Below are 22,789 nucleotides of genomic sequence, written 5' to 3' on the forward strand. Positions count from 1 at the left end.
CCAAGAATTTCTTCTCTTCTTTCCTTCCCCTCACCCGATCTCATCCCCTCTGCCGTCTCTGCTACAAAGTATGGCGCCTCCCCGATCCGCGATCGCGGCGAAACTAGCTCAAGCGCAAGAGAATTCCGATTTATTACCCTCGGATTCCGACGATGAAGATTTCCGACTCTCCGCTGGAGAAGAAGATGATGGAGGGTCCGATTCGAGCGATAGTGAACGAGAGACTGGGACTGCTTCGAAACGAGCGAAAGTGGAGGAGAAACCGGTTGAAAATGCGTGAGTTGCTCTGACTCAACTTTCGAGAGAACTACGAGGAGCTGATGAGGAGGAGATGGGATGGGAGGAGGACAGGTTAAATAAAGAGAGTGTGGATGATTTATGGGCTTCGTTCAATGATCCGAATGCTTTGGATCCTTATGCTTCAACTTCAACTTCTTCGACTTCGAATTCCGTTTCGCAACCTCAACCTACCGCATCAACTTCCACCTCTTCCGTTCCAGCTCCAGCAGCAACCACCACGACGACGACTGTATCAGAAACGAAGAAAGGGAAATCCCGAGCGAACCTCGATCAATCCGATTTAGTAACGATCAAAGTTACGTACAAATTCGCTGGAGATACGATCACGTACGTTCGCCACTCCACCCTCTCTCTCTCTCATCTCTATGGAAGTTTGACTGACGAGAGAGGAGGTGAATGGGGGCTTGTACAGTCAGGATAAGAAAGTACCGAGGAATAGTCAAGAAGCGAAGAATTATTTCGCACTACATCCCGAATCTTCCACTTCCACTTCCTCTGCAACGAATCCTCCGGCCGCCCAACCTTCAGATACCTCCTCCCTCGACGCTCTCTTCGGTCCAGAAACCACTCCATCAACCTCAGCTTCAACCTCAACGCAAAAAGAAGAATCAGAACCCATTCCCTCCGTTCCTCCTCCCTCCAAACCCCCAACTCTCAGTGGTGGTGGTGCTCCCAAGCGCAAGAAAGCTGGAGGAGGAGGTCTCGGAGCAATGGCAGCTTCTCTCGGAGTCGGTGGGAAACCCGCCAAGCTCAATACGCTCGAAAAATCGAAATTGGATTGGAATTCGTACGTCTTTTTCCCTTTCTCTTTCCCTTCTTTCTCTCCTTGGAGAAAGGGAATTGACCTGCGATGAGGATGTGGTACTGGTGGGGGAAAATAGGTATGTTCAAACTCAAGAAGGATTAGAAGATACGTTGGTACATGCTAGGAAGGATGGGTATTTGGAGAAGAAGGATTTCTTGGATCGGGTAGAAATGAGGAAGGAGGAAGGGTGGGAGCAGGGGAGGAAGAAAGGTGGTCGCTAGAGAGGCCTTCGGGGTTGGTACTTCAAGAGAGGAGACGGAGAGACGAGGTCTTTGGTTTCGTGATTTGGGTTTTACTCGTACGACACTCGCATTTTGCAACTTCACAATCGCAGCTTTACGTTTCTCTCTTTCTCATTTACTCTTGCGCCGAGCCAGAGAGCAAAGAGGTGAGAGGGAATAGATAGATTCGCATCTAAAAAGCTTGATTGCGCAAGACCCAACGTCGCAACTATCAGAGTTTCGGGGCGAGTTTCGCGCGCGGCTATACCAGCGTACGCTCGATCCTAGAGGGAGTAGACCTCCCGAAGCCATACCTGAAAGACGAGAACGGCAGAGTCAGTTTGCGAGACATGTAGGAAACGAAACAGCGAGAAAACTGACTTTTTATACGTTGCTCAGACTCAGCTCGTCGCGACTCATAGTCTCGAGGCTCCAGATGTCGACCGTGTTCATCGCAATCGGCATGAACAGTCGGAGAACGTTGTAGTTGACGAGGAGGGTCCCCCGGGAGCGAGAAGGGAAAAAGAGGAAAACTGTGAGGATTCGCCAGGCGTAAATCAGCTTCATGATTCCGCTTTTCGTGTGACCGAATACTCACCTTCTAGACAGTCGTACTTATTCAGCGCGTACGCCCTTTCCCTCGCTGCTTGTTTGCCGCTCGTCCATCCGGTTACTCATTCCCCCTCCCTCTCGAGTCGTCGTTCAGTGACCCATTACTCTAGCCCGAGCTCCCCTCGCTTCCCTCTCCTCCGTTTCCTTCTTCTCCTTCTCTACAATCGCATCCCGATTCCCCGTAGAGGTAGAAGTACTCGGTTTGTTGTTCTCGTTCTCGTTCGCGGTTTCGAGTTCGTTTCGTTGTTTAATGAATTCGCGTAACTCTGTTACGTCTGAGGGCTTGAGGGAGATCGCGGTGGGAGGTCGTCGGAGAGCCATTACTGCGAGAGTATGGGAAAGGGAGAGAGAAAGAGAAACGTTCGCGAACCGTTTGATTTCCTCTCTAGCCGACTCTGACACGACCAGTACTACGACTAACAGGAGACACAAAAGAACAAAGGCAAGCGGGCGGACACTCTTCCAAGCTATCTCGAGTCCATTCAGATCGCTCAACAACAAATTCGCGACAAACAATCTCTCCCGTCTCTCTATCAACCCATCGACCAAGGAACGCGTGTATACAACCTCAAGTACAACTAGTCAACCTACCTCAGCGCCAGTAGCGCGTGTCCAACCCCTTCGCCCCAGTTCCGCAAAGTAAACAACCTTCGATCATGGCGCCCTCCTACTCGGATCTTCACCTCGATTCCTCGCGTCGAGCAACCTTCCACAAATCTCGCAAAGGAATCTCCACGAAGCCCCTCAACTGGCCGTTCCCGCTAACCGCGGCGGAATCTAAACGATCAACAATTCATCCTGACCATCTCTCCCTCGCTGGGTTCTACTCGACTCCAATGGTCGACGATCCAACCGTCACTACGTGCTTCGTTTGCAACGTCGTCGTCGGGCAATGGGAAGAAGGAGAAAGTCCTTTAGGGAGACATTTGGCGGTTGCGGAAGAAGAGGAAGTAGAGTGTCCTTGGGCGACGATGATGAGGGTTAGTTGGGAGCGAGAGGGAGGATTGGAGGGGAAGAAGAAGGAGGATTGGGAGGAATGTTGGGGAAAGGATGGGGAATGGCATCCGAAAGGAGAGAGGATGGGGAGAATGAGGAAAGGAACTTTTCAAGTCGGTTGGCCACATGAGGGAGAGGAAGGGATCGCGACGAGTCAAGAGGTGAGTCGAAGATGAACCTATACTCTAGTTCGTCGAGAGCGAAGGAGAACTGACTCGGAGTATGGTGAAAACTTGCAACTCGCAGATCGCAGCAGCAGGTCTCTTTTTCTCCCCAACGGATGAACTCCTAGATCGAGTAGAATGTCCTTATTGTTGTCGTTGCGTTAGTGGCTGGGAGAAAGGGGATGATCCTCTGTAAGCCCTCCGCTTTCTCTCCTCCAAGTTCTCCTGTTTTTCTCGGAAAACTCACTCGAGAAAGCTCATTTGTGGTAGATTCTATCACAACCGTAAAGAAGGGGAACAATGTCCCTTCTTCCTCGCCCCTTTACCTGGTACTTCGAGCTCGAAACCTCCCGTACCAGCATCGAAATCGAAACGAGGGAAAGCTTCGACCGTTTCCTCAAATTCCGGTCCTTCTTCCTCTTCCGCCTCCGGATCGACCAAGACAACGGCCAAGAACAAGAAGGAGAAGAAACAGAAAGAGGTTCCTCAAGTCGTCGAGGAAGAAGAATCAGAAGATGTAGAAATCGTCGACCAAGAACCAGAGGTGAGTCGATTCTGTCAACATCAATCCTTCTCGAGTTCGATGTTGATCGAAGTTCGAGTCTCGCAGCCTCAACCTCGAACAAGAGCTACTCGATCTGCGTCAGTCTCAACAACCGCAACTGCTCCTTCGATCGTCAAGCCTAATCGTCGAACGAAAGCGACGCCTGCAACCGCAGCTCCTCCCTCGGAGGATGAAGGGGAAGTGAACGTTGAGGTACCGGTACTGAAGAAGTACGTCTCTCACTCTCTTCTGAGCTTGCACTCCGGGCACTGACGAAGTGGAATTTGTGTCAGATCGACTCGTTCTCGAACGACAACCGCTTCCGCCTCAACCTCCTCCTCTTCTGCTGCTCCCAAATCATCCCGAACTCGGAAAGTCGATGTTGACGTTGACGTCGAAGTTGAGATCGCCGCACCGCCCCCTCCTCAATCGACTGCCTCGTCTTCGAAATCTAGCAAGAAAACCGTGCCATCTTCCTCGAATTCATCCTCCGTTCCCACGACGACGACGTCGAAGAAAAGTTCTAAGAAGAAAATGGTCGTGCCTTCTACACCGGAGGATACCGTCGAAGAGGAGGATCAGAACATCCCAGCAGAAGAACCTAAACAAGTCGAAAAGAGTACGAATCTACCCGCGGATGAATCGATCACGGATCTAGCTATGATCGCGAACGCGGCTTACGAGTTACAACCTTCTTCGACGGAGGAGATGGAGGTTAAGAAACCAGCGGCAACGAAAACGGGCAAGGGGAAGAAAAACAGTAAGAGTAAAGCGAGTAAGACGTCGGTTGCTTCGAGTGGAAGTAACAAGGGAAAGGATGAGGACAAGATGGAGACGAACGAAGAAGAGCAAACACAGCAAATGATATCGAAGCCCTTGAAAGCCGCCGCACCGATCCCAACTCCTGAAGTTTCACCTCCTGAAACCTCGACTGTTCCAACTCCAACTCCTCCTCTTTCGAATGAGACGACAACGACAACGACTCAACAACTCAATACGAGTACGAGTGAAGGACGTCAGATTCGATCGTTACCATCAAAAGTGAATCCTTCGAAATCTCCTTCCTCGACTTCCCTCTCCACGAAAACAGCTCCTCAATCACCTTCCGAACCTGTTCCTCCCGTTCCATCCGTTTCTCTCCCTTCTTCCTCCTCAACAACAAGCGGATCGAACCCTTTCACATCCGATCGACTTCTCTCCCTCTTGCCCCCTCCGACACCCGAAGAACTCTCTTCCCTAACCGTCTCTGAATACTACGTCCTCCTTTCTCGTCGGATCCAACACCTCTCCCAAACATCCCACGAACGCGAGCATCGACAATTGGTAGAGAGGATCGAGGTCGCGAAGGAGAGATTGGAGGGGATGTGTAGGGAAGCGAAGGAGAGGGAAGAGGAAGAGGAGGAGAGATTGAGGGAGGAGAGGAAGGGGAGGAAGAAGGAATTGATGAGGAGTGCGAGGAAGGCGCAAGGACAGCAGGCGCAGGGGAGCGCGAGGAAAGTGGTTAGATAGATTCGACGAGTTGACCGTTTTTCTGTTTTCGCTTTTCTTTCAAGCCTGCTTTTTGTTTGACACGCTCCCGAGAGCCGAGTTCTCTTACGCTCTGTCTAGTGTATTTGTGTATACCCTGATCGAAATCGTTTTTTCCGTTGATCTTCATATTCTTCCAGATTGCTCTCTTTTGTATAAGTTCCGAACCGGACTCTTCTCTCTCTCGTCTCGCAATCAGACCTTGCCTTGTAGAAGTGAATCGTATTCTCATCGACTCATCGCAACATTCTCCTCATTTCTCGCCCTCATCCACCCTCGAATCTCGTTCTCCGTAAAGCTCAACTGATCCTCTTCTCCCTCTTCCTGAGCTCTTGGCCTTTCCCTCACCATAATCAGTTCATCTTCTCCCTCCTCCTCGTCACTATCATAATAATCCTCGTCCTCGTCACTCGAAAAATCCCACGGATCCTCCTCATCCCCAAACGCACCATACCCTTCCCCCTCCCACATCCTATACATCAACTCCCCGGCATCCCTCTGAATCCCTTCCCTAATTCCAAGGTCTTCTAAAACATCGAGGAAGATCTTCATTCGAGATGGAACGGGGGTGACGGAAATGGGTGGAATAGTGAATACTAGACGGAGGAGATTGGGCAGAGGGGTTGAAGGGGAGGGAGAGGGGATACGGGAGGAAAGGAGGAGGGAGAGGAGGAGTTGACGAAGGGTACGAGCGAGGAGAAGTGGGACGGGATCGAAGGGATTTGGAGGAAGGGATTCTTCCTCCTCCGACAACGACGACGAAGAAGAAGACGAAGACGAAGGTGAGGAAGAGTTACTTGATGATAATTCGTGTTGGGAATAAGCATCTATTGAGTCTCCTCTTGAGGACCGTTGTTGTCGTCGTCGATCCGATTCAAAGGGAGGAAGTCGCCTTAGCCAATTCCCAAAACTGCTCGTTACGAGATCGCTACTGTTCGTCCGTCCCGAGTTCCTCTGACCCCGACTGAGTCGGAACGGGATTACATCGGTCCAACTTGTCGTTGATCGAGTGAGTCCCGGTTGGAAGAACGAGGCGAAATGAGGTCGAGGTGTTGAAGGGAGACGACCGATTCCTGCATGGTCTAAGATGGTCGTGATGGATCGAGGGGGAGGTAATGGAGAAGGCGGACGACGTGGGGTAGAGATGAGGTCGAGGAATTGTTGGCGGTCCGAGGAAGGTGCAGGTTCCTCCTCTTCTGAACTTTCTTCGTCCGAGTCGACATCTGATTCTTCCTCCGACTCGTCCTCACTGTAGCCGTATTCGTCCTCGTCGTCTGATCGATCAAGGCTTAGAGTATTCCGATAAGTTTGAACTAGTCGATCGATAAGTTCTTGATCCAAATCGCCGTTATCGTTCGAAGAGTGCTCTCGAGCGCCGAAAGTCGCTGATGCCGGAACGTGATTATTCGAACGAGGGAACGGTGGTTCGTCGTCGTGATCGATGTCTTCGAGAACCGGCAGTGAATCGTTCGATGAAACCCAACTCTGATTGTCTCCTCCTTCGCTTTCGTCCACCTCCTCCTCCTCCTCTTCATCTTCTGAGTATTCACTATCCGTGACCCATTCCCTCGCGAACCCTTCCTCATCACCTCTCCATCTCGGATCTCTCCCCAACCGTTCCATTCTATCACTCACGACCAATCCCATCCCAAACGCCTCCGCCATCCCCTGTACCTCCTCTACGATCCTCCACACTTCCGGATCCTCGATCTCTTCCCTCGTTAATCTCGATTGAATCCTCTCGAACTCTCTCGCGAGTGCGAGAACGTAAGACTCTCGATCGATCGTGAATGGCGGAAACGTTAAAGCGAATTGAAACAGGGCGGAGAGGATACGTTTCGCGGTGAGTTCGGAACGGAGTTGAGATTGAATCAGGAGGTGGGTGAGGTGAGTGTGCGTGAAGACGTAAGTTTCTGATCTGCCGGGTCCGAGTTCGAGCGTGTGCGAGTAAAGCTAGAGGGAAGGAGAGAGCGTCAGTTGGAAATGAGAGCAGCGGAGCAGGGAGAGAACGCACGCAGTCGATCCCGCGAGAACAGTATCTTCTGTGACGAGGAGATTTGACGAGCTCGGGACAAGGGGTTGAGCCCAACATTTTCATGTACGTTTTCAAGGCTTCTTGTCGATCATTCTCATCAATCAATAGCGTTCTACGTCGACAATCGTGATCAGTCGAATTGACGAGAGCGACAGAACAGAAGGTGAGAAAACTGACGGAGTTGGAAATAAAACTTTGAACGGTCTTCGACAAACTGGACACGCCGACCTCGATTGTAATACTTTCTCCGTCAAAGGTCCTTGTGCTCCATCCGTTGCTTCTTTCCGGTTCTCCCAAGTCCGAATGCAAGGATAGCAGAAGACGTGAGAACAGGAATCTAAAGCGAGAGTAGGCTGACGGTGAGCGCGCGCGGGCGGGGGTACGAGACGGTAGCGAGATGGACTCACCTATGACGCCGTAGGTCGTGGGAACCTCGTAACAGATGATACACTCTGCTGCTTCCGACTCCGAGTCCAGCCCGGCTGTTGCTGAAAGCGGAAGCGATTCCTGGACGTCGGTCATCGTTTGCAAAGGTGTGCCCAGTCTGACGTAGGTCGTGAGCTGGTTTTGGTCGTGCCGGTCTGAGGGAGAGGAGGAAGAAAGCCAATCTGCCGAGTGATCGTTCTTTCTCCTCCGCCAACTCACTGCTACGTTCTTGATACCTCTCGAGACCTTCAAAGGAATGTGACCTGATCGACTTGTCAAGGTTCGTCAGCCCTTTCTTTCTGAGAGACCGTCGACGCTCAATCCCTTCGTTTCATCTCTTTCCCCATCTCTGACGTCTCTCTCGTTCTCCGTAGACCTCTACTGCTACCCAATGACATCTTCCACGTCCTCTACATCTCCCGCACCGCCTTCAGCTTCCGATACCCTCACGAACCACCTCAACGAATTGAATTCTCCCCCGTCCGGCTCAACCGCTCAACACGTAGATGATCTATTCCAGAAATGGACTCGATACGTTTCGCACAAACTCAAGCATAACGACAAGTCGAAGAAGGGAAACGGTCAGGAGAATCTCGCGGATGGATTACATCGGTTGGATCTGAGGCAGGCGATTCCGGTGCAGAGATCTGTCTTCGTGGCTCAGACAGGGGAGAACGACGCAAACGAGGAGCTGAAAGAGGAAGAGGAGAGAGCGGGGCAGAAGAAGGGGAAAGAAAAGGAAACGAGGTTTTTGACTTTGAATCATCGACCTCCTCTTTCCCACGAAGAGTTTTTGGAGTGAGTTCTTCGACCCTCGAGTCTGATAGTCTAACTAACAATTCGGCGTCCAGACTAGTAGCTGAAGCCCGCCGAGCGATCTCTCTCGGTATTCACCCCCGACTCAACTCGAAAGGTTCTTCCGGTTCCTACTTTGTCCGCGACTCCCTCGACTCGACGACTCTCGGTATCTTCAAGCCCTCCGACGAAGACCCTTACGGCGCCATGAACCCAAAACTCCTCAAATGGTTACATCGCTCGTTGCACCATCTCTTACCTCGAATCGTTCCGTTCGGTCGAAGTTGTTTGATCCCGGGACAGAGTTATCTCAGTGAAGCGGCGGCGAGTACATTGGACAGGAAATTGGAGAGTTGGATCGTACCGAGAACGGAAGTCGTGGGTTTGAGGAGTGAGGCGTTTTATTACGATCGGAGAGAGAGGGAACGGGCGAAGAAAGAAGGCAAGGAGTTAAGGGAGAAGGATGGAAGCTTCCAGGTGTTTCTGAAAGGGTTCACAGGTCAGTCTCACTCTGATTAAGTCTCTTCGCGTACGCTGAAACGTTCGTCCGTTCAGACGCATCGGAATTCTTCTCGAAGTATCCTTATCCTCCAACTTCCCGTTCCGCCTCGACTGCAAACCCTCGGAATTCGTCACTTTTCTCGTCCTGTCTACCCTGCTGCAGCTCTCCTTCAAGCGATCGATTCTCCGACGACTCGACCGCGACTGCGACTGCGACTTCGTCTCCTTCTGCTCCCGAATTCGAATGGACACGAGAAATGGTCGAATCTTTTCAACTCGAACTCGAAAAACTCGTCATTCTCGACTATTTGATCCGAAACACCGATCGAGGTCTCGACAATTTCATGATCAAGCCCTGTATCCCTTCCTCTGCTTCTCTCTGTCCTTCTCCTTCGCCTTCGTCACTACCTGAACAGCGACCTCATCTCCACATCGCCGCGATCGATAACTCTCTCGCGTTCCCTCACACTCACCCTCAAGGTTGGAGATCCTTTCCCTATGGATGGCTCTATTTACCTCTTCAACTCCTCGACAACCCTTGGTCTCCGATCACTCGTTCTCACTACCTCGAGAAACTCGAAGATCCTCTTTGGTGGAGTCAGTTACATCGAGATCTACGGGAAGAGTTCCGACAAAACCGCGACTGGACAGAAGAGGATGAAACGTTGTGGAAGAAACAATGGAGTGTCGTGAAAGGACAAGGATGGAACCTCGTTAGGAGTTTGAAAGCGACGAAAGAAGGACCTCTCGAATTGTGTAGGAGGAGGAAAGTTCTCGTTTGGGATGAATACGTACTCGTCTCCGAGAAGGAAGAGGAGGAACGATCAGTCGCAGATGACTCGGGCTTACCGACGCCTCTCTCGACCCCTCTTTCGACGAACGATCATTCCGCTTCATCCATTTCCGTCTCCTACTCGCGAGCCTCTGACACATCTACTCCGAAACCTCCTCCGCTCTCCCATCGACGGACTCTCTCCGACTACACTTCTAACTACGGTTCAACTTCGCTTACTCTTCCACGACCAGGTCTCGGACGAACGACAAGTACCGATCGTCGAACCGCATCGTTCCTACGAAAACCTCTCGATTCACTCGCTAGTCCCTCGCCGAAAAAGAGACCGTTCAAGAACCTTTTACTTCAAAGGCATTCGTCTTCTTCTTCGGCTTCGGATTCTGCTATCTCTCGATTACAAGCTACTGAAGAGGGAATGGGAGATATGGAGAAAGAGGAAGAGGAGGAGGAGGAGGAGGAGACGGGATTCTCGTTCTTGAAGAAATTGGACAAGTTGGAGAAGAGTGAAGAGAAGAGGGCGAGAAAGGTAGAGAAGGAAGCGAAGAAATTGGGGTTGTTGGAAGGAGAAGCGAAGCCATCCCCGAGGAGTCAGAACGCTCACAACCGAGGAGGAAGCGTTGACGAGCGGAGTCGACTGCTGGGCGCGGCGAGCGAGGATGAGGAGGACGAAGAGGATGAGGCTGTCGAAGGAGGTTGGGGAACAACGAGCGAGATTATCTTGAACGGGAACGGAAAGGTTGGAGCGAGAGATCGTGGGAGGGTCGCGATGAGTTGGTATCATCAGTCGACGATCGATGGAGTTCTCGTTGAGGCTGCAGAAAGAGAAGCAGAGGGAACGGCTGCTGAGAGGAAGAAAAGATGGGTGGTCCACGAGGTATGTCTTCACTTCTCCAACTCTTCGCTCGCATCAACTGACTGTGTTGCTCTCGCTACAGCGTCTCGAATACGTCCAAGAGCCGAAACGTCGCCTGCGTCTTCCCTGGTAGCTCGTCGTTCGAGCTCGATGTTTATCTCGGCGTTGATCCGCAAGATTCGTCCTGCTTCCGTATGCATCCGCGCAAGTATAGTCTTCACGATAACCCTTCTTGTATCCTTCCCGCGCGGACTGAAGGATACCCTTTAGCACAGTCCAAGTACCCAATTGCAAGTTTCTTTGTTCGCTTCGTTGCGCACCCTGACACCTGCGCAAAACGATTACCCTCGGTACTTGGCTCCGTTGGTCTGCGGCGTGTCGGAGATGCGGAAAGCGGATAGTTGGCGTGGACGATGCGCACGAGTCCCTTACGCTCGGGGCTCGGCGCCCGGTTCGCTTCCACTTCCACTTTCTCCTCCTCCTCCAGATCCACGGTACACAGAGCCGAGCAGCAACAGACGTAGGCGCACAGTACCTGAACCCACTTTGAGCTAAGGCCAGAGTCACATCCGCAACTTCAACGAAGCACGAACCCTCTGAACGAGCACTCAGCAACTCTTGAAGAGTGAAGGAAACTTGGAACGAACTCACAGCACAGCTTACTTCGAAACCGACGAGGGAAGCGCAATCCGAAGCGTGTCACTTTCCCACTCGTACGTTTTGAACCTTGCTCCCCAGATCTGCAAAGATCGGATAAATTGATCGAACCATCTTCACTTTCTCCTCCCTCGACTCCTCACAGATCACTTCCGGTATCGACTCTACACCGAACAGCAACAAAGTCAAGAAGCGCAGCGAAGCAGCGACCGATTCAGAGCCGGCATCCAAGAGAAAGACTCGCCCGATCCTCGCGCCCTCGTGGAAAACCTTTGCCTGAGTACTCTTCGACATCTCCAATCGCACTCTTCCTTATCAGCAGTACACGCATCGGATCCGTCCCCTCTCCAGCTTTCGAACGGTCGTATCGGCACGAATTTTGGACACCAACCTCTTTCCATTCCGCTTTCCTTCATCAGAAGTGCGAACTAGTCCTCTTCCACACGACTATCGTATCCTCCGTCCTCGTCAGTACACCCTCCGTCGTACTAGCTAGCTCTTCACCTTTCAAACCGTCGTATCGCGACAAATTTCGAACCTCAACTTCTTTCTTTCCCGCTTTTCTCCCTCCTACGCCCTCTATTCGCCATGTCGAGCTCCTCAGGCGCTGAATGGTCGTATTACAGTTATGACCCAAGTGTTGTGCTCGCCGCTGTGGCTATTGGGCTCTTTGGAGTCGCATTTTTGGGTCACCTTTTCTGGCAAATTCGCACGAAGGCGTGGTATGTGAGTCTACACGTCTCTCTTCTCTCTGGTGATATACTTAAGGCGCGCGGGTATCTGACCTGGCTCTCCTGGCTGCAGATGACACCGTTTACGATCGCAATGGCGGGAGAAGCAGTTGGATACGGAATTCGAATCCTCAGTGCTCGGAACCCTACCGGACGTGGCAAAGGCCTTACGTTTTACATCATTCAGGAACTTTTCATTATACTGTGCCCTGCGTTGATGGCGGCTTCGCATTACAGTGAGTTCTGGCTTCGAAATCTTGAATTTTCATTTTTCGACTTCTTTCCTTCCCCTCTTTCCCATTCGCGTCTTTGAGCCCTCCAAGGTCCTCCAGGAGCTGGGAACTGATACAGCCTCTCTCTCTGACAGTGTGCTTCGGTCGGTTGATCACTTTCGTCGGACAACGATGGACTCCCGTCTCTTCAAAATGGGTTACCGCGATCTTCGTCACTTTCGATGTTATCTCTTTCTGCGTCCAAGGTGCCGGAGGAGCCTTGTACTCGTCCGATAACGTTAGCATCTACCCTACGGCGAAAGCGATCCTCCTCGTCGGATTCATCATTCAAATCATCGCCTTTGGAATCTTCGCAATCTTCGCCATCATCTACCAAATCAGGGTTAGGAGAGCTGGAGTCCCTAGTGGTCAATGGACGACCTGTCTCTGCACTCTTTACCTGGGAACGATTTTCATCTTGTGAGTTCTTCGTTTTTCCCCGACCTAGATCTCAGCCACTGACCCTTTTTCGTAACGGCGGCAGGATTCGAGGTGTTTTCAGGACCATCGAGTTTGGAACTGGTACGGGAGGCGGTGAAGGACCTCTCTTGAGCGTCGAAGGATGGTGTAAGCTCTGCTCCTCCCCCTCTCTTCGCACGATTGCTTGTTCTGACCTCACTCTTCTCCGTTGACAGACTACGGACTCGAGACCCTCCCGATCATTCTCGCGGGATACCTCTTCGTTCTTTCCTACGTCGGTCGATACATCCCTCACAAGCGCGGAGCTCGTCACGAAGTTGCTGCGAGAATCGAAGCTGAACTCAACGCAGCGGACGGAATCCTGCCCGTCAGCTCGCACGAAGAAAAGGGAGACAGTACGACTGGTAGCGTCGGGGAGAAGAGTCATTGGTGGAATAGGAAAAAGTAGATGGACTGTTCTGTTTGCTAGAGTATACACTTTTGGTCGGATCAACTTAGAAATTTCTCGCTCGCTCTCGCATGTATTTAGATATCATATTTATCCTCCTTGACAATACTATACCTCCGGACACTTTTCTCTCTCTCCACCTAGGTACGAGCAGGCTCGACATGATCAAATCACTCAGAGGGATTTCATTTCAACTTCGATCCGACATTCTCTCACAGTGTTACTCCAAGCAGGGTATTGAGCCATCGCATACAACACAAGTCTATCTCCAGGTCTCACTAGTCTCATGAACTCGTCCTGCTCCGTCTCGTCCCCCTCACTTCGTCCTCGTTGCCGTTTCTCGAGAGTGATCGAGTACGAATTGAACTCCCGAACGGCGTGAAGGTTCGAGTATAATCGGATACGACTGACGGTTTGCCAAACGGGTAAACGATTCGTCTGTGCTGTCAGCGGTCGAGGCGGATCGTCGCTCGTGGGTAAAGTACCGGGCATCGAGTCTTCGTTCTGAGAGTCTGTCGCTGTAGAGGGTCCGACAGGCAGTAGAGGGGAGCGGACAAGGGCGAGTTCGAACCACGAGGAAGAGGCTTCTCGGGTGTTGTGGTGCTCGGGGAACGAAGAAAACCCTGTCGAATGCGAAGAACGTTCAGTTCGTTGCGGATGCCTCTATCTACGGACCAGACCCGATTGACTGACCCTGATCATGAGCGTCTGTGTAGACGCGTATTCCCCTTATGGCGTTCTCGTCGGAGACGTCTGGGATCGAGGGAATTGGGCGAGTTTGTAAGATCGCAACGCTTTGACGATTCCCGCTCCAACCTGCTTGAACGTTGTACTGCCTCGCCGAGCTCGTCGTCATCTTTGCTGTATAGTCTCTGTCATCTCATCACCGTCAGCGATCAGCGAGTTGAAGAGACAGCGAAGGGAACTCACGCCAATTCGAGGATGTCGATAACTAGTTCGACTGGGACTTTCTTTGCTCGGACGAGGAGAGCGGCAACGTAGCGGGTGTCTCGTACGGAGGGTTTGAGTCCTTGTTTATCGGCTTCATCTGCACCACGTCGGGTGTTCGAATTGAGGTTTCCCATGTGGTAGGCTCTGCCGTTCGGGGGGATTTGTATGAAGCGAGACTGTGGTAGCCTGGGGGAGGTAGATCCGAATCGGGGTGAGTGCGACGAGGAGCTGGAAGAGGGTTAGGTTGAATTGCACTTCTGAAAGAAATCGAATTTCGAAAGTTGAAGTTGAAGCGAGGCGCATCGCGGACGGGTTCTTCTGTTTCCCTGTGCCCTATCTCTCCAAGGTTAGACTCGATACCTTTTACAAGCTGTAACACCTATGACTCTACCGACCCGTACGATCTCCCGTCTTTCTCCTTCGACGCCGTTCGACACCCTTTTTCAACCTCCGAAAACTTTGCTCGACTTTTTCCGATCCGACTCGCAACAACCTCAGTACGATCTTCAGTAGATTCAGACGGCGCAGAGAACGGTGCTGGATTTATCAACAGGGCGTTAGAGCGAGGGGAGAGGTTGAAACGGGAGGAAATTGGAAATTAGCAGAGGGAGAATCAGAAGGGGAAACTCTCGAATCGCGATGCTGTCGAGCGGGCAAGAACGGGCACAGGATCAGGGTACAGGATTAAGGCAGTACAGGTCGAATTCGTCAGGGGAGAGTCGAGGGTGTGATATTGCTCGATTCCGGTATTCGCAACCTCGCACCTCCCTTCGATCCAGCAGAACGGCCCCCACAAACGCAATACAGAGATGCTGACCTTTCGTGTGGCTTTGTTGTGGGATCGATAGGACTCCACCAAGGTGAGCAAACCCCTCTTTCGCTGCTTTCTTACCGATTCTCTTGAACTCGATACTGATGACCGTGTACGATTTAGATGGTCAACGTTCCCAAGACCCGACGAACCTACTGCAAGGGTAAGCAGTGCCGCAAGCACACTCCCCACAAGGTCACCCAATACAAGACCGGAAAGGCTTCCCTCTTCGCTCAAGGAAAGCGTCGTTACGACCGAAAGCAATCGGGTACGTCTCACTCTTTTGTGTTTCCCGTCGAGTCGAGGAGTTGCGAGTCGGCGAGGTTTCGAGGAGCGAGACTGATTTCGATTTTCGATTTTCGATTTTTTCCGTTGAACAGGTTACGGAGGACAAACCAAGCCCGTTTTCCACAAGAAGGCCAAGACTACCAAGAAGGTCGTTCTCCGTCTCGAGTGCACTTCCTGCAAGTACAAGATGGTATGTTTCTTTCGATTTTCCTTTTTTCGCGATTTACGCTGACTTTCGATCTCCTTTGCTCTTTACTCTCACTCTCTCGCTTCCTACGCTTCTACGCTACTCAGCAACTCTCGCTCAAGCGATGCAAGCACTTCGAACTTGGAGGGTACGTATTTTTCCGCGATTTTTTGTTTTTCGACTTCTCTCTTTCGTTTCTCGACCGCTGACGATGCTTCTACGCTCTTTACACAGAGATAAGAAGCAGAAGGGCCAAGCTTTGACGGTCGGTACTATCCAGCAATTGTCGTTGTCGTGTCAGAAACTGACTTTCGATTTTTTGACGTTTTTTCGAACAGTTCTAAGCGAATCGTCGAGTTTTGTGATGTTTCCGGCAATGAAGGTCTATTCTTGGTCATCACCGTGTTCTCGACAGCGCTCCGTGTCTACAGAGAGTTCTTCGAGCCTCATGAGTTCTTCTGCTTCTTGAACGCAAAAACGAGTGAAGCATAGATCCGATTACAAGGTCGAAATCGGGAATTGCGTACCTCTTTCGGCTAACGTCTCGACAACCTTTGCGATTCATCCCCGACTATACAGTACTGCGTGAGTCACTCGTCGATCCATCCGCTCGAATGAACGATTTCGGACAGGTGAGTTCCAGAAATGTTTCGGTTAGGTCAGCACGGGCTCTTATATGACCACCTTGTGTCCGCCGATCGATAGCAGTAGCCGTCTCTCGACAACTCCCGTCGATGTGCGCGGAAATAGCGGGCAGATTGGACTTTGATGTTGCACACAGACCTTTCTTTTTTGGGTGAGATGCGCTATCGCAGGCGGCGTCAGTGACGAACGAGCGGCAAATCACGTTGAAGGAGTGCCCTCGAGCGAGTGTGTCCCCTCGAACGTGAGCCCGTGGACGCTGCCTCGCAATGAACGAAAAAGTCTTTCGAAAATTAGAATATTTGCAGCAATGGGAGTGCAATGTGCACGCTTGTGCGGCGCGGTCGGAAAGGCACTATCTCCTGGGCATTCAACCCCTGAAAGAGAGAACCACAAAGGGTGACGAGATGGTACTGGTTCGATATTGATGTTCAAGTTCAACGACATCGTTTTGAAGCTCACCAATTCACGTCGCTCGTGCTCGCAGCGGCTCGAGCCTTCACTCTCTCAGACACGATCGAGGATCACAGGAGTCGAGCTGTCAGGAGCAACGGCCGAAGTACAGGAGCAAATCGCGAAACTTCGATTCCGAGACGAGACGAGAAGGGACCAGCGGCAAAACTAGGAGGTAAACATCAACAAAGAGAGAGAGGACAGAAATCATGGGATCAAAAACAACTAGGTGAAAAGCGAAAGAGGGGAACAGTGAGAAAGAAAGTGCGGACGAGTCGAAAATCACACAGGGAAAAAGTCGAAGAATGGAGAAGGGAGGAACGGGAGAATGTGAGAGGAGAATCAACGAGGAGAGAAAGGGAGAGAAGGAAAGAAGGAGAGAAAAGAAAAGCGAAGAGAAGAGGAGCGAAGAGACAAGAAGAGGAAGAGAGAGAGAGGAAGAGAGAGAGACGGAGAGAGCACGACGGAAAGGTGAGGGGATTGCGGTCGGTTCGGGAGTGCTTCATCGACCTACTTCATCTATTGGATCGAGAAGACATCAGACCGAAGCTCGAGAGAACTCAATTCGAGAGATGAGGGCAGCGTACCTCTACTCCTTGAACAACGAGGAGATCGTCTCGAAGGAACCTCCCGTTCCCGTCGACGGCGATACCGACATACTTGGCTTCTTCTTTCTCCTTCGTAACCTCGAAGCGGAAACACTTGTTGTCTCCCTTCGTCGTAACACGTTCGGGAACTTGTTTGCGAGGGAGAAGGGTCGGAACGTCCTCAATCGAACCAGTGATCGTCGCTCGGAGCGCATCCGACACCCAACAACGTCGTCCCATGATGACTCTGAGGTGTGCGGGAATTTCGATCACCGACACGCGGAATCCAACTGATCGAGCAAGGAAGACAGTGTCCCAGAAGAGGCGTTCGTGGAGATGTCGGCATTGAGAAAATACGAATTCGCGATGTTGTGTGCCAGAGGAGGAGACCGAGTTGGCGAAGGATCCGTCCGAGTCGATCAACCCAGCGAGAACTTTGAGGCGAACCTCCCTCGGCGCTTTCTTGTAGATTTCTGGAACGTGCTTCCTGTGGGAGCCTTTCGAACGATCCTCGCCGATTTTCGGAGAGAGGTCGAGATCTCGGAGAGCGTCCCACAACTTGTTGATTCGGCCTCGACTACGGGTCTTTTTCGTTCCTCATTCGTTTACTCCTTCCGTTCCAACGACTTCATCGACGAGTTCATCGATCTCCTCCTCTGTAAGATCGATTCCTCCGAGGCGTTGAAAGTCGTCGGCACCACCAAGATCGAGCTCGAGAGCATCCTCCTCCTCCTTGAGTTCAACTTGCGCGAGATCGTTCGGGTCGTCAAGTGGAACGATACCTCGAGCGGCGAGGAGCTCGAGGTCGCGAGCCTTGAGAGCTTCGGCAGCGAGTTGTGGATCAACAGCGGCATTGGAGTCGGCAGCAGAGGAGCGGTGGTGGGGAGGGAGAGAGCGATCGCGTTGAGAGGAAGGGAGAGAGAGAGGTTTTATCGCGGCGATTTCTGCGTCCGTCATACCGGGGTATCGTTCTTGCCAGGTTTTAAGCGGCGGGAGGGTCGATTTCTCCGGGGCGGGAACGTCGGGTTCGGATCCGATGGGGGAGAAGTTTCCAGCTGACGGAACGACGGATGGAACTCCATTTCCGGTAGTGTCAATTTGGAGAAGAGGTCGGTTTGGGCGAGTCGAAGCGAGAGAATGTTCGGAGAGGGAAGCAGACTTGAGCGAGGTCACCAGCTGGTCAACTTGGTTTTCTTGCATCGCCGCGTCGAGAAGAGGAACAGTCGAAGGGAGAGACTTGCGAGAGACGATAGGCGTTGCGGGGGCCGAATCGTCTTCGTCGGAGGACAAAGAATCGTCGAGCTCGGGAACTTCGTCGTCGAGAGCGAAGAACTCCGATGCCGGTTCCTCCTCCTCCATCATGACAGGTCGAGCTGAAACGTCAGCGTCGTCAACGAAGGCGCAGTCGCTGCGAGTTGGTTCCTCCTCCTCAATCGACATCGCAGACGAGGAGCTGTTGCCGAGGGACCTTGAGACCGCAGCACTCGAAGGTTGTCGGGACTCGAAAGAAACGACAGAACGAGTTGAAACATCGGCATCGTCGATGAAGGCACGGTCGCTGCGAGTTGGTTCCTCCTCCTCAATCGACATCGCAGACGAGGAGCTGTTGCCGAGGGACCTTGAGATCGCAGCAGTCGAACCTTGGTCAGACCTCGGAGCTCGAGACTCCTCCGCTCCAGAAGCTTCGTTGTTCTCCTCGTCGGTGTTGTCGAGAGTGATGTAGGTGAGATCCGTCGACTGGGAGGGAGCCGAACGAGGTCGAGGGAGTTGAGCCTGTTCGACAAATGACGAGTTTTCGTCAGTTCGATTCACTCAACATTGACCAAGCTTTCAGAGAGAAGGGTGAGACTCACCGATCCAGCGTTCGAATCGAGTGACAGTCCATCCCTTTCTTTTTCCTTCTCCTTCTTCGTCTTCGAAACGATACCGTATCGAAGGTACGCGGGATTGTGGGAGAGCTTCATCCCCATTGTCTCGGCGTAGCGACGTAAGAACCCGACAACCTCCGGCTCATGGTTGTTTGCGATATCCGTGTTCCCCTCCGTACCATCTCCCAGCCAGAGTCCGAGGAAGTAAGGGTCGACGGGAAGAGTTTCGAAGAATTTCCTGATTTCCTCCTCGGTAGCGTCATCGAATCCGAATGAGAGGGCGTCGCACTGAAACAACCACCACTTCCTCTTCTCGTCGTCGTCGAGCTCGAAATAATCTTTCACTTTGATCGTTCGAACGTCGTCCTTTGCTCGTTGATCGATGCGACCTTTGGTTCCGAGATCTTCGCAACCGGCGAGGAACGCGGCAGCTTTGTCTTCTCCAGATTCGGCCTGAACAGAAGAGAGAAGCAGAGTCAAAACTCAGTCCTTCAAGAAGGAAAGGGGTTCAACTCACTTGAGCACGTTCTCCGGTCGAAGACTTAGGCGAGGGAAGAGTATCGAACACATCGGGATCGACGACATAGTAGTAGTGCGTTCTAGGTCCGTAACCCTTGTCCTCTTCTTGGGCTTCTTCCCCGGGGTTCTCTTCTTCATCTTGATCATCTGCTGGATCCTCCTCGTCCTCCTCGACCTCGTCCTCGGTTTCATCTCCGTTGTTCTTGTTCTTGTTCTTGTTCTTGTTCTTCTTCTTGTTCTTCGTCTTCTGTTTCTTCTTCTCGTCCTCCTCCGAGGTGTCGAGGTAAGTGTATTTGAAATGCATCAAATCTGGTTGGTCGTTCGGGAAGTAAACGTAAAGCCCTTGAACGCCTTTTACCAACTTCTTGTAACCCTCGGGACGATCTTCCTTCCCTCTGCAGACAGAGAAGGTTCGAGTCAGTCGAGAGAGAGAGATTCGAACGAGATTCAAACTCACTTCAAAAATTTCTTCAATGCCTTTTCTTCCTTCTGGACATTAATCTCTGCAGGTTTGAACCAACCATGCTTCTTCTTGAATTCTCTGAACTTGTCCCACGCTTCCTGCTCATCCTTAACCCTGACGTTTTCCCACATTTGATCCGAAGATTTCCCCTTCGCTTTTCTCGCCTTTTTCTCTTGCTCGGCTTTCTCCGTTTGTCCCCAGAACCAACTTTGAACCTTCTTCGTGACTTTACGGAACTCGACACAGGAGCCCGACCTGACTTTCGAGCCGGTAAGGCCGAGGAGGACGTTTCGGAAACGAGTTTGAGCTTTCGGAGAGCGAGGGAGAGAGAGGAGGTGGGAGAGGATACCGGCGGGAATGTCGGCATCGGTGCGGTAGTAGAAGGTATTTCCGAATCGTCGAGCGTTTCCGGCGTTCTCGTCAGGTTCGATTCCGGTTCCGACTTTTTGAGCGAGAATCTCCAGTTCGCGAGGGAGGTCGACGGCGGCGCGATCACTTCGATTTCGACGGAGAACGAGTTGGTGATGAGGCGTAACGATGAGAGGGTTTTTCGTGTTTTCGGACATCTCGACTCGATAAAGTTTTCGGGCACCACGAGCGACGCCAAGTACTTTTCGCGGAGTCCCGTCATCACCTGAGAAGAACGAGGGCGATTGAACGTGTCAGCCGAGAGGTCCTGACCCGGGATGAAAGTAGAACGAACGAACCCATCAACACATCTTTCCCAGTGATCTCCTCCACCGCTTTCGTTTTTCCGTTCATAAGCAAGAGTTTAGTTCCGATTGTGAAACAATCATTTTCTCTGTTGAAGAGCAGTCCGAACGATCAGTATACGCAGAACGTCCAGCTGCCAGGCGAAACTCAACTTCCGAGGGTGATCGAGATGTGGGGGAAGAGAGAGAAGAAGAAACTCACTTCGAAGAGCAAGGGCGAGGGGCGAACTCGGGGTAAAGGAATGGTTCAACCATTCGGTAAACGGCGAGGAAAGCCGAAGCTTTCATAGTCGAATCGTGAAACTGAAGTGAAGAGAGAAGAAAGAAGAGAGAGAATTTCGCTCGCAGGGGATCCGGAGTCTTTTCACTCAGGGAAATTCGCCAGGCTGCTCGGGAGCTTATCAAGTGTAGTTCTTACTGTACTGTGCAGTTCGAGAATTCTCCTGGTCTAGTGAAAGAAAAAAGGTCGAGAATATCGAAAATTAACTCGAATTCGCGTTTCTTTCTCCTTCTCGATGTCTCCCGACGCTGCTGAACAAGCTCCCCGGGGCCAGGATGGTCCTATCGACCAAACCCAGCTCCCTCCCGCCGAATCCGCCGCTCAAAACGACACCGCCGACACCGCCCCCGCCAACTCGATCAACTCGATCAATCCGCTCACCACCATCAACTCGTGGGAGACCGCCTCGAGCGCTGACCGCCTAGTAGTAATTCAAGCTCTTGAGCGATACTACAAAGCAGCAGGCCTTGAGGAAGGGAAGGAGGCAGGTTCGAAGGCAAAAGTTCTTTTGTCCTCGACCGACCATCCTTCCCAGTTACTCTACCAGGCAGCTCGCTTGATGCAGTCACCTGAGCGTACCGTTCCCCATCGTACCCTCCGCCTCACTGTACAAGGACCGACCCAAGAAGCCGACAAAGCGAACCGCCGGGTTCACGTCAATCAGCTTCGCGAGAAGTTATTCTCGCACTTCAACGGATCGGCACTCCTCCCTTACTTCAAGGACATCAAGATCGAAGGTACTGAGTGGGAAGGACTCGTTGGTGGAGTAGCTGGAATAGCTCTTCACAAAGTCAACGCTCCTCCGGGTCAAAACCCTTCGTACGAGATGGATATCTCCTTCCATTCTCCAGAGGCCTTCCAAAGTGCCCTCAAGAAGCCGTTCGTCCACAAGGGTCTCACCTCTCAGATGGACATCGCAATTCCACCCAACTTGAGTGGAGTTGTCGAACTTCGAATGGAGCTCAAAGCTCTCAATCTTCCCGATGCAGCAATTGCTAAGGGTATCTCGACGGCCTTAGGTTCTCAACCTCGCCTTTCGATCCTCAAGATCGTCAAGTACTTTGACAACGTCAAGATGAACAAGGAAGTCTCCGGTCTCGTCTTCACCGGACGAATCTCAGTCTTTGTTCAAGTCTCGGACATCCGAGCCGACATCGACGGAAAATACCGTCACACCCTCTACGACATACTCCCTCGCATGATCACCTTTGCGAGCGACACCCTCCCTCTCCGACACAACTACGAGGAGGAATACTGTCACCGTTGTCACTTTGCGGGTCATTCGGGCCCAACTTGCCCGAAGTTCCCCTGCTCTGCTTGCAACAAGCACGGGCACATCTCTACTCAATGTAGAAATCCGACTCGACGTCAACACACCGCTCAAGTTGCCACTCACCCTCCGGTTACGCCTCGACAAGAAGGAACTTGGGAACAAGTGACGGGAAACCGTGCGAAACACCTTCCTCGCACCCCTCTCTCGGCTAATCAGACTCCCCTCAACAAGAACCGATACCTCAACAGGTTTGGTCTCCTCAACAATCAAGAAGGTGAAGGAGAATCCGAAACTGGAGAACACACTCCTCGCGCCATCATCGGTCTCAACACTACCTCGACTGGACAAAGGCGCAGAGCCGCTCCGTCGACTACCTCGTCCACGAACGAGCGACCTCCGAAGAAAGCCCTCTTCGCCGTCGACACTACGGACGAGATCAACTTCCCCCCTCTCTCCTTCTCTCTCGCTACTCTCCCTTCTCTCCCCTAGGAGCCTGCTGCTGCTGTTCGCACATAATGACCCTCAAATTACCGATTCTGTCGTCGTCGTATGCGAAACTGACCTCGCTTCTTGCGTTTTTCCTTTTTTCCAGAATTCTAAGCGGGTCGTTGATTCTTTTGATGATTCTGGCAATGGATGTTCACTCTTGGTCAT

General features: G+C 51.9%; 11 protein-coding genes across 11 annotated transcripts; 6 read left to right on the forward strand and 5 right to left on the reverse strand.

The window, feature by feature from the left end:
* Positions 1–70: 70 nt before the first annotated feature.
* On the forward strand, positions 71–1,326 carry JCM6883_003604 (BCNT domain-containing protein; the record flags this gene model as incomplete). The annotated part of the gene is made up of 4 exons (XM_076628575.1): positions 71–276; positions 352–627; positions 713–1,087; positions 1,182–1,326. The coding sequence occupies 4 exons, from the start codon at positions 71–73 to the stop codon at positions 1,324–1,326; spliced, it is 1,002 nt and encodes a 333-aa protein (XP_076491311.1).
* Positions 1,327–2,028: 702 nt separating this feature from the next.
* JCM6883_003605 (CDC26 family anaphase-promoting complex subunit) lies at positions 2,029–2,259 on the reverse strand (the record flags this gene model as incomplete). The annotated part of the gene is made up of 1 exon (XM_076628576.1): positions 2,029–2,259. The coding sequence occupies one exon, from the start codon at positions 2,257–2,259 to the stop codon at positions 2,029–2,031; it is 231 nt and encodes a 76-aa protein (XP_076491312.1).
* Positions 2,260–2,594: 335 nt separating this feature from the next.
* On the forward strand, positions 2,595–5,151 carry JCM6883_003606 (baculoviral IAP repeat-containing protein; the record flags this gene model as incomplete). The annotated part of the gene is made up of 5 exons (XM_076628577.1): positions 2,595–3,095; positions 3,181–3,290; positions 3,369–3,642; positions 3,709–3,872; positions 3,936–5,151. The coding sequence occupies 5 exons, from the start codon at positions 2,595–2,597 to the stop codon at positions 5,149–5,151; spliced, it is 2,265 nt and encodes a 754-aa protein (XP_076491313.1).
* A 246-nt stretch (positions 5,152–5,397) lies between these two features.
* On the reverse strand, positions 5,398–7,726 carry JCM6883_003607 (uncharacterized protein; the record flags this gene model as incomplete). Its single annotated transcript, XM_076628578.1, has 4 exons — positions 5,398–7,122; positions 7,184–7,316; positions 7,382–7,541; positions 7,612–7,726. The coding sequence occupies 4 exons, from the start codon at positions 7,724–7,726 to the stop codon at positions 5,398–5,400; spliced, it is 2,133 nt and encodes a 710-aa protein (XP_076491314.1).
* A 295-nt stretch (positions 7,727–8,021) lies between these two features.
* On the forward strand, positions 8,022–10,705 carry LSB6 (1-phosphatidylinositol 4-kinase LSB6; the record flags this gene model as incomplete). The annotated part of the gene is made up of 4 exons (XM_076628579.1): positions 8,022–8,428; positions 8,482–8,924; positions 8,981–10,593; positions 10,655–10,705. The coding sequence occupies 4 exons, from the start codon at positions 8,022–8,024 to the stop codon at positions 10,703–10,705; spliced, it is 2,514 nt and encodes an 837-aa protein (XP_076491315.1).
* Positions 10,706–11,817: 1,112 nt separating this feature from the next.
* JCM6883_003609 (RTA1 domain-containing protein) lies at positions 11,818–13,100 on the forward strand (the record flags this gene model as incomplete). Its single annotated transcript, XM_076628580.1, has 5 exons — positions 11,818–11,955; positions 12,034–12,196; positions 12,328–12,652; positions 12,717–12,799; positions 12,868–13,100. The coding sequence occupies 5 exons, from the start codon at positions 11,818–11,820 to the stop codon at positions 13,098–13,100; spliced, it is 942 nt and encodes a 313-aa protein (XP_076491316.1).
* A 174-nt stretch (positions 13,101–13,274) lies between these two features.
* JCM6883_003610 (uncharacterized protein) lies at positions 13,275–14,185 on the reverse strand (the record flags this gene model as incomplete). Its single annotated transcript, XM_076628581.1, has 3 exons — positions 13,275–13,723; positions 13,794–13,972; positions 14,031–14,185. The coding sequence occupies 3 exons, from the start codon at positions 14,183–14,185 to the stop codon at positions 13,275–13,277; spliced, it is 783 nt and encodes a 260-aa protein (XP_076491317.1).
* Positions 14,186–14,985: 800 nt separating this feature from the next.
* Positions 14,986–15,681, forward strand: JCM6883_003611 (uncharacterized protein; the record flags this gene model as incomplete). The annotated part of the gene is made up of 5 exons (XM_076628582.1): positions 14,986–15,130; positions 15,243–15,340; positions 15,445–15,485; positions 15,572–15,602; positions 15,676–15,681. The coding sequence occupies 5 exons, from the start codon at positions 14,986–14,988 to the stop codon at positions 15,679–15,681; spliced, it is 321 nt and encodes a 106-aa protein (XP_076491318.1).
* Positions 15,682–16,942: 1,261 nt separating this feature from the next.
* JCM6883_003612 (uncharacterized protein) lies at positions 16,943–17,259 on the reverse strand (the record flags this gene model as incomplete). Its single annotated transcript, XM_076628583.1, has 2 exons — positions 16,943–16,951; positions 17,020–17,259. 2 exons carry the CDS (start codon positions 17,257–17,259, stop codon positions 16,943–16,945), a joined length of 249 nt encoding a protein of 82 aa, XP_076491319.1.
* A 357-nt stretch (positions 17,260–17,616) lies between these two features.
* Positions 17,617–20,870, reverse strand: JCM6883_003613 (uncharacterized protein; the record flags this gene model as incomplete). The annotated part of the gene is made up of 6 exons (XM_076628584.1): positions 17,617–18,792; positions 18,873–19,340; positions 19,405–19,801; positions 19,864–20,503; positions 20,577–20,671; positions 20,785–20,870. The coding sequence occupies 6 exons, from the start codon at positions 20,868–20,870 to the stop codon at positions 17,617–17,619; spliced, it is 2,862 nt and encodes a 953-aa protein (XP_076491320.1).
* Positions 20,871–21,097: 227 nt separating this feature from the next.
* On the forward strand, positions 21,098–22,624 carry JCM6883_003614 (uncharacterized protein; the record flags this gene model as incomplete). The annotated part of the gene is made up of 1 exon (XM_076628585.1): positions 21,098–22,624. The coding sequence occupies one exon, from the start codon at positions 21,098–21,100 to the stop codon at positions 22,622–22,624; it is 1,527 nt and encodes a 508-aa protein (XP_076491321.1).
* Positions 22,625–22,789: the final 165 nt, after the last annotated feature.

The sequence above is a fragment of the Sporobolomyces salmoneus genome, assembly GCF_050403485.1.
Source record: "Sporobolomyces salmoneus JCM6883 DNA, S_salmoneus_JCM6883_v1_ctg2, whole genome shotgun sequence".
Taxonomy (NCBI): domain Eukaryota; kingdom Fungi; phylum Basidiomycota; class Microbotryomycetes; order Sporidiobolales; family Sporidiobolaceae; genus Sporobolomyces; species Sporobolomyces salmoneus.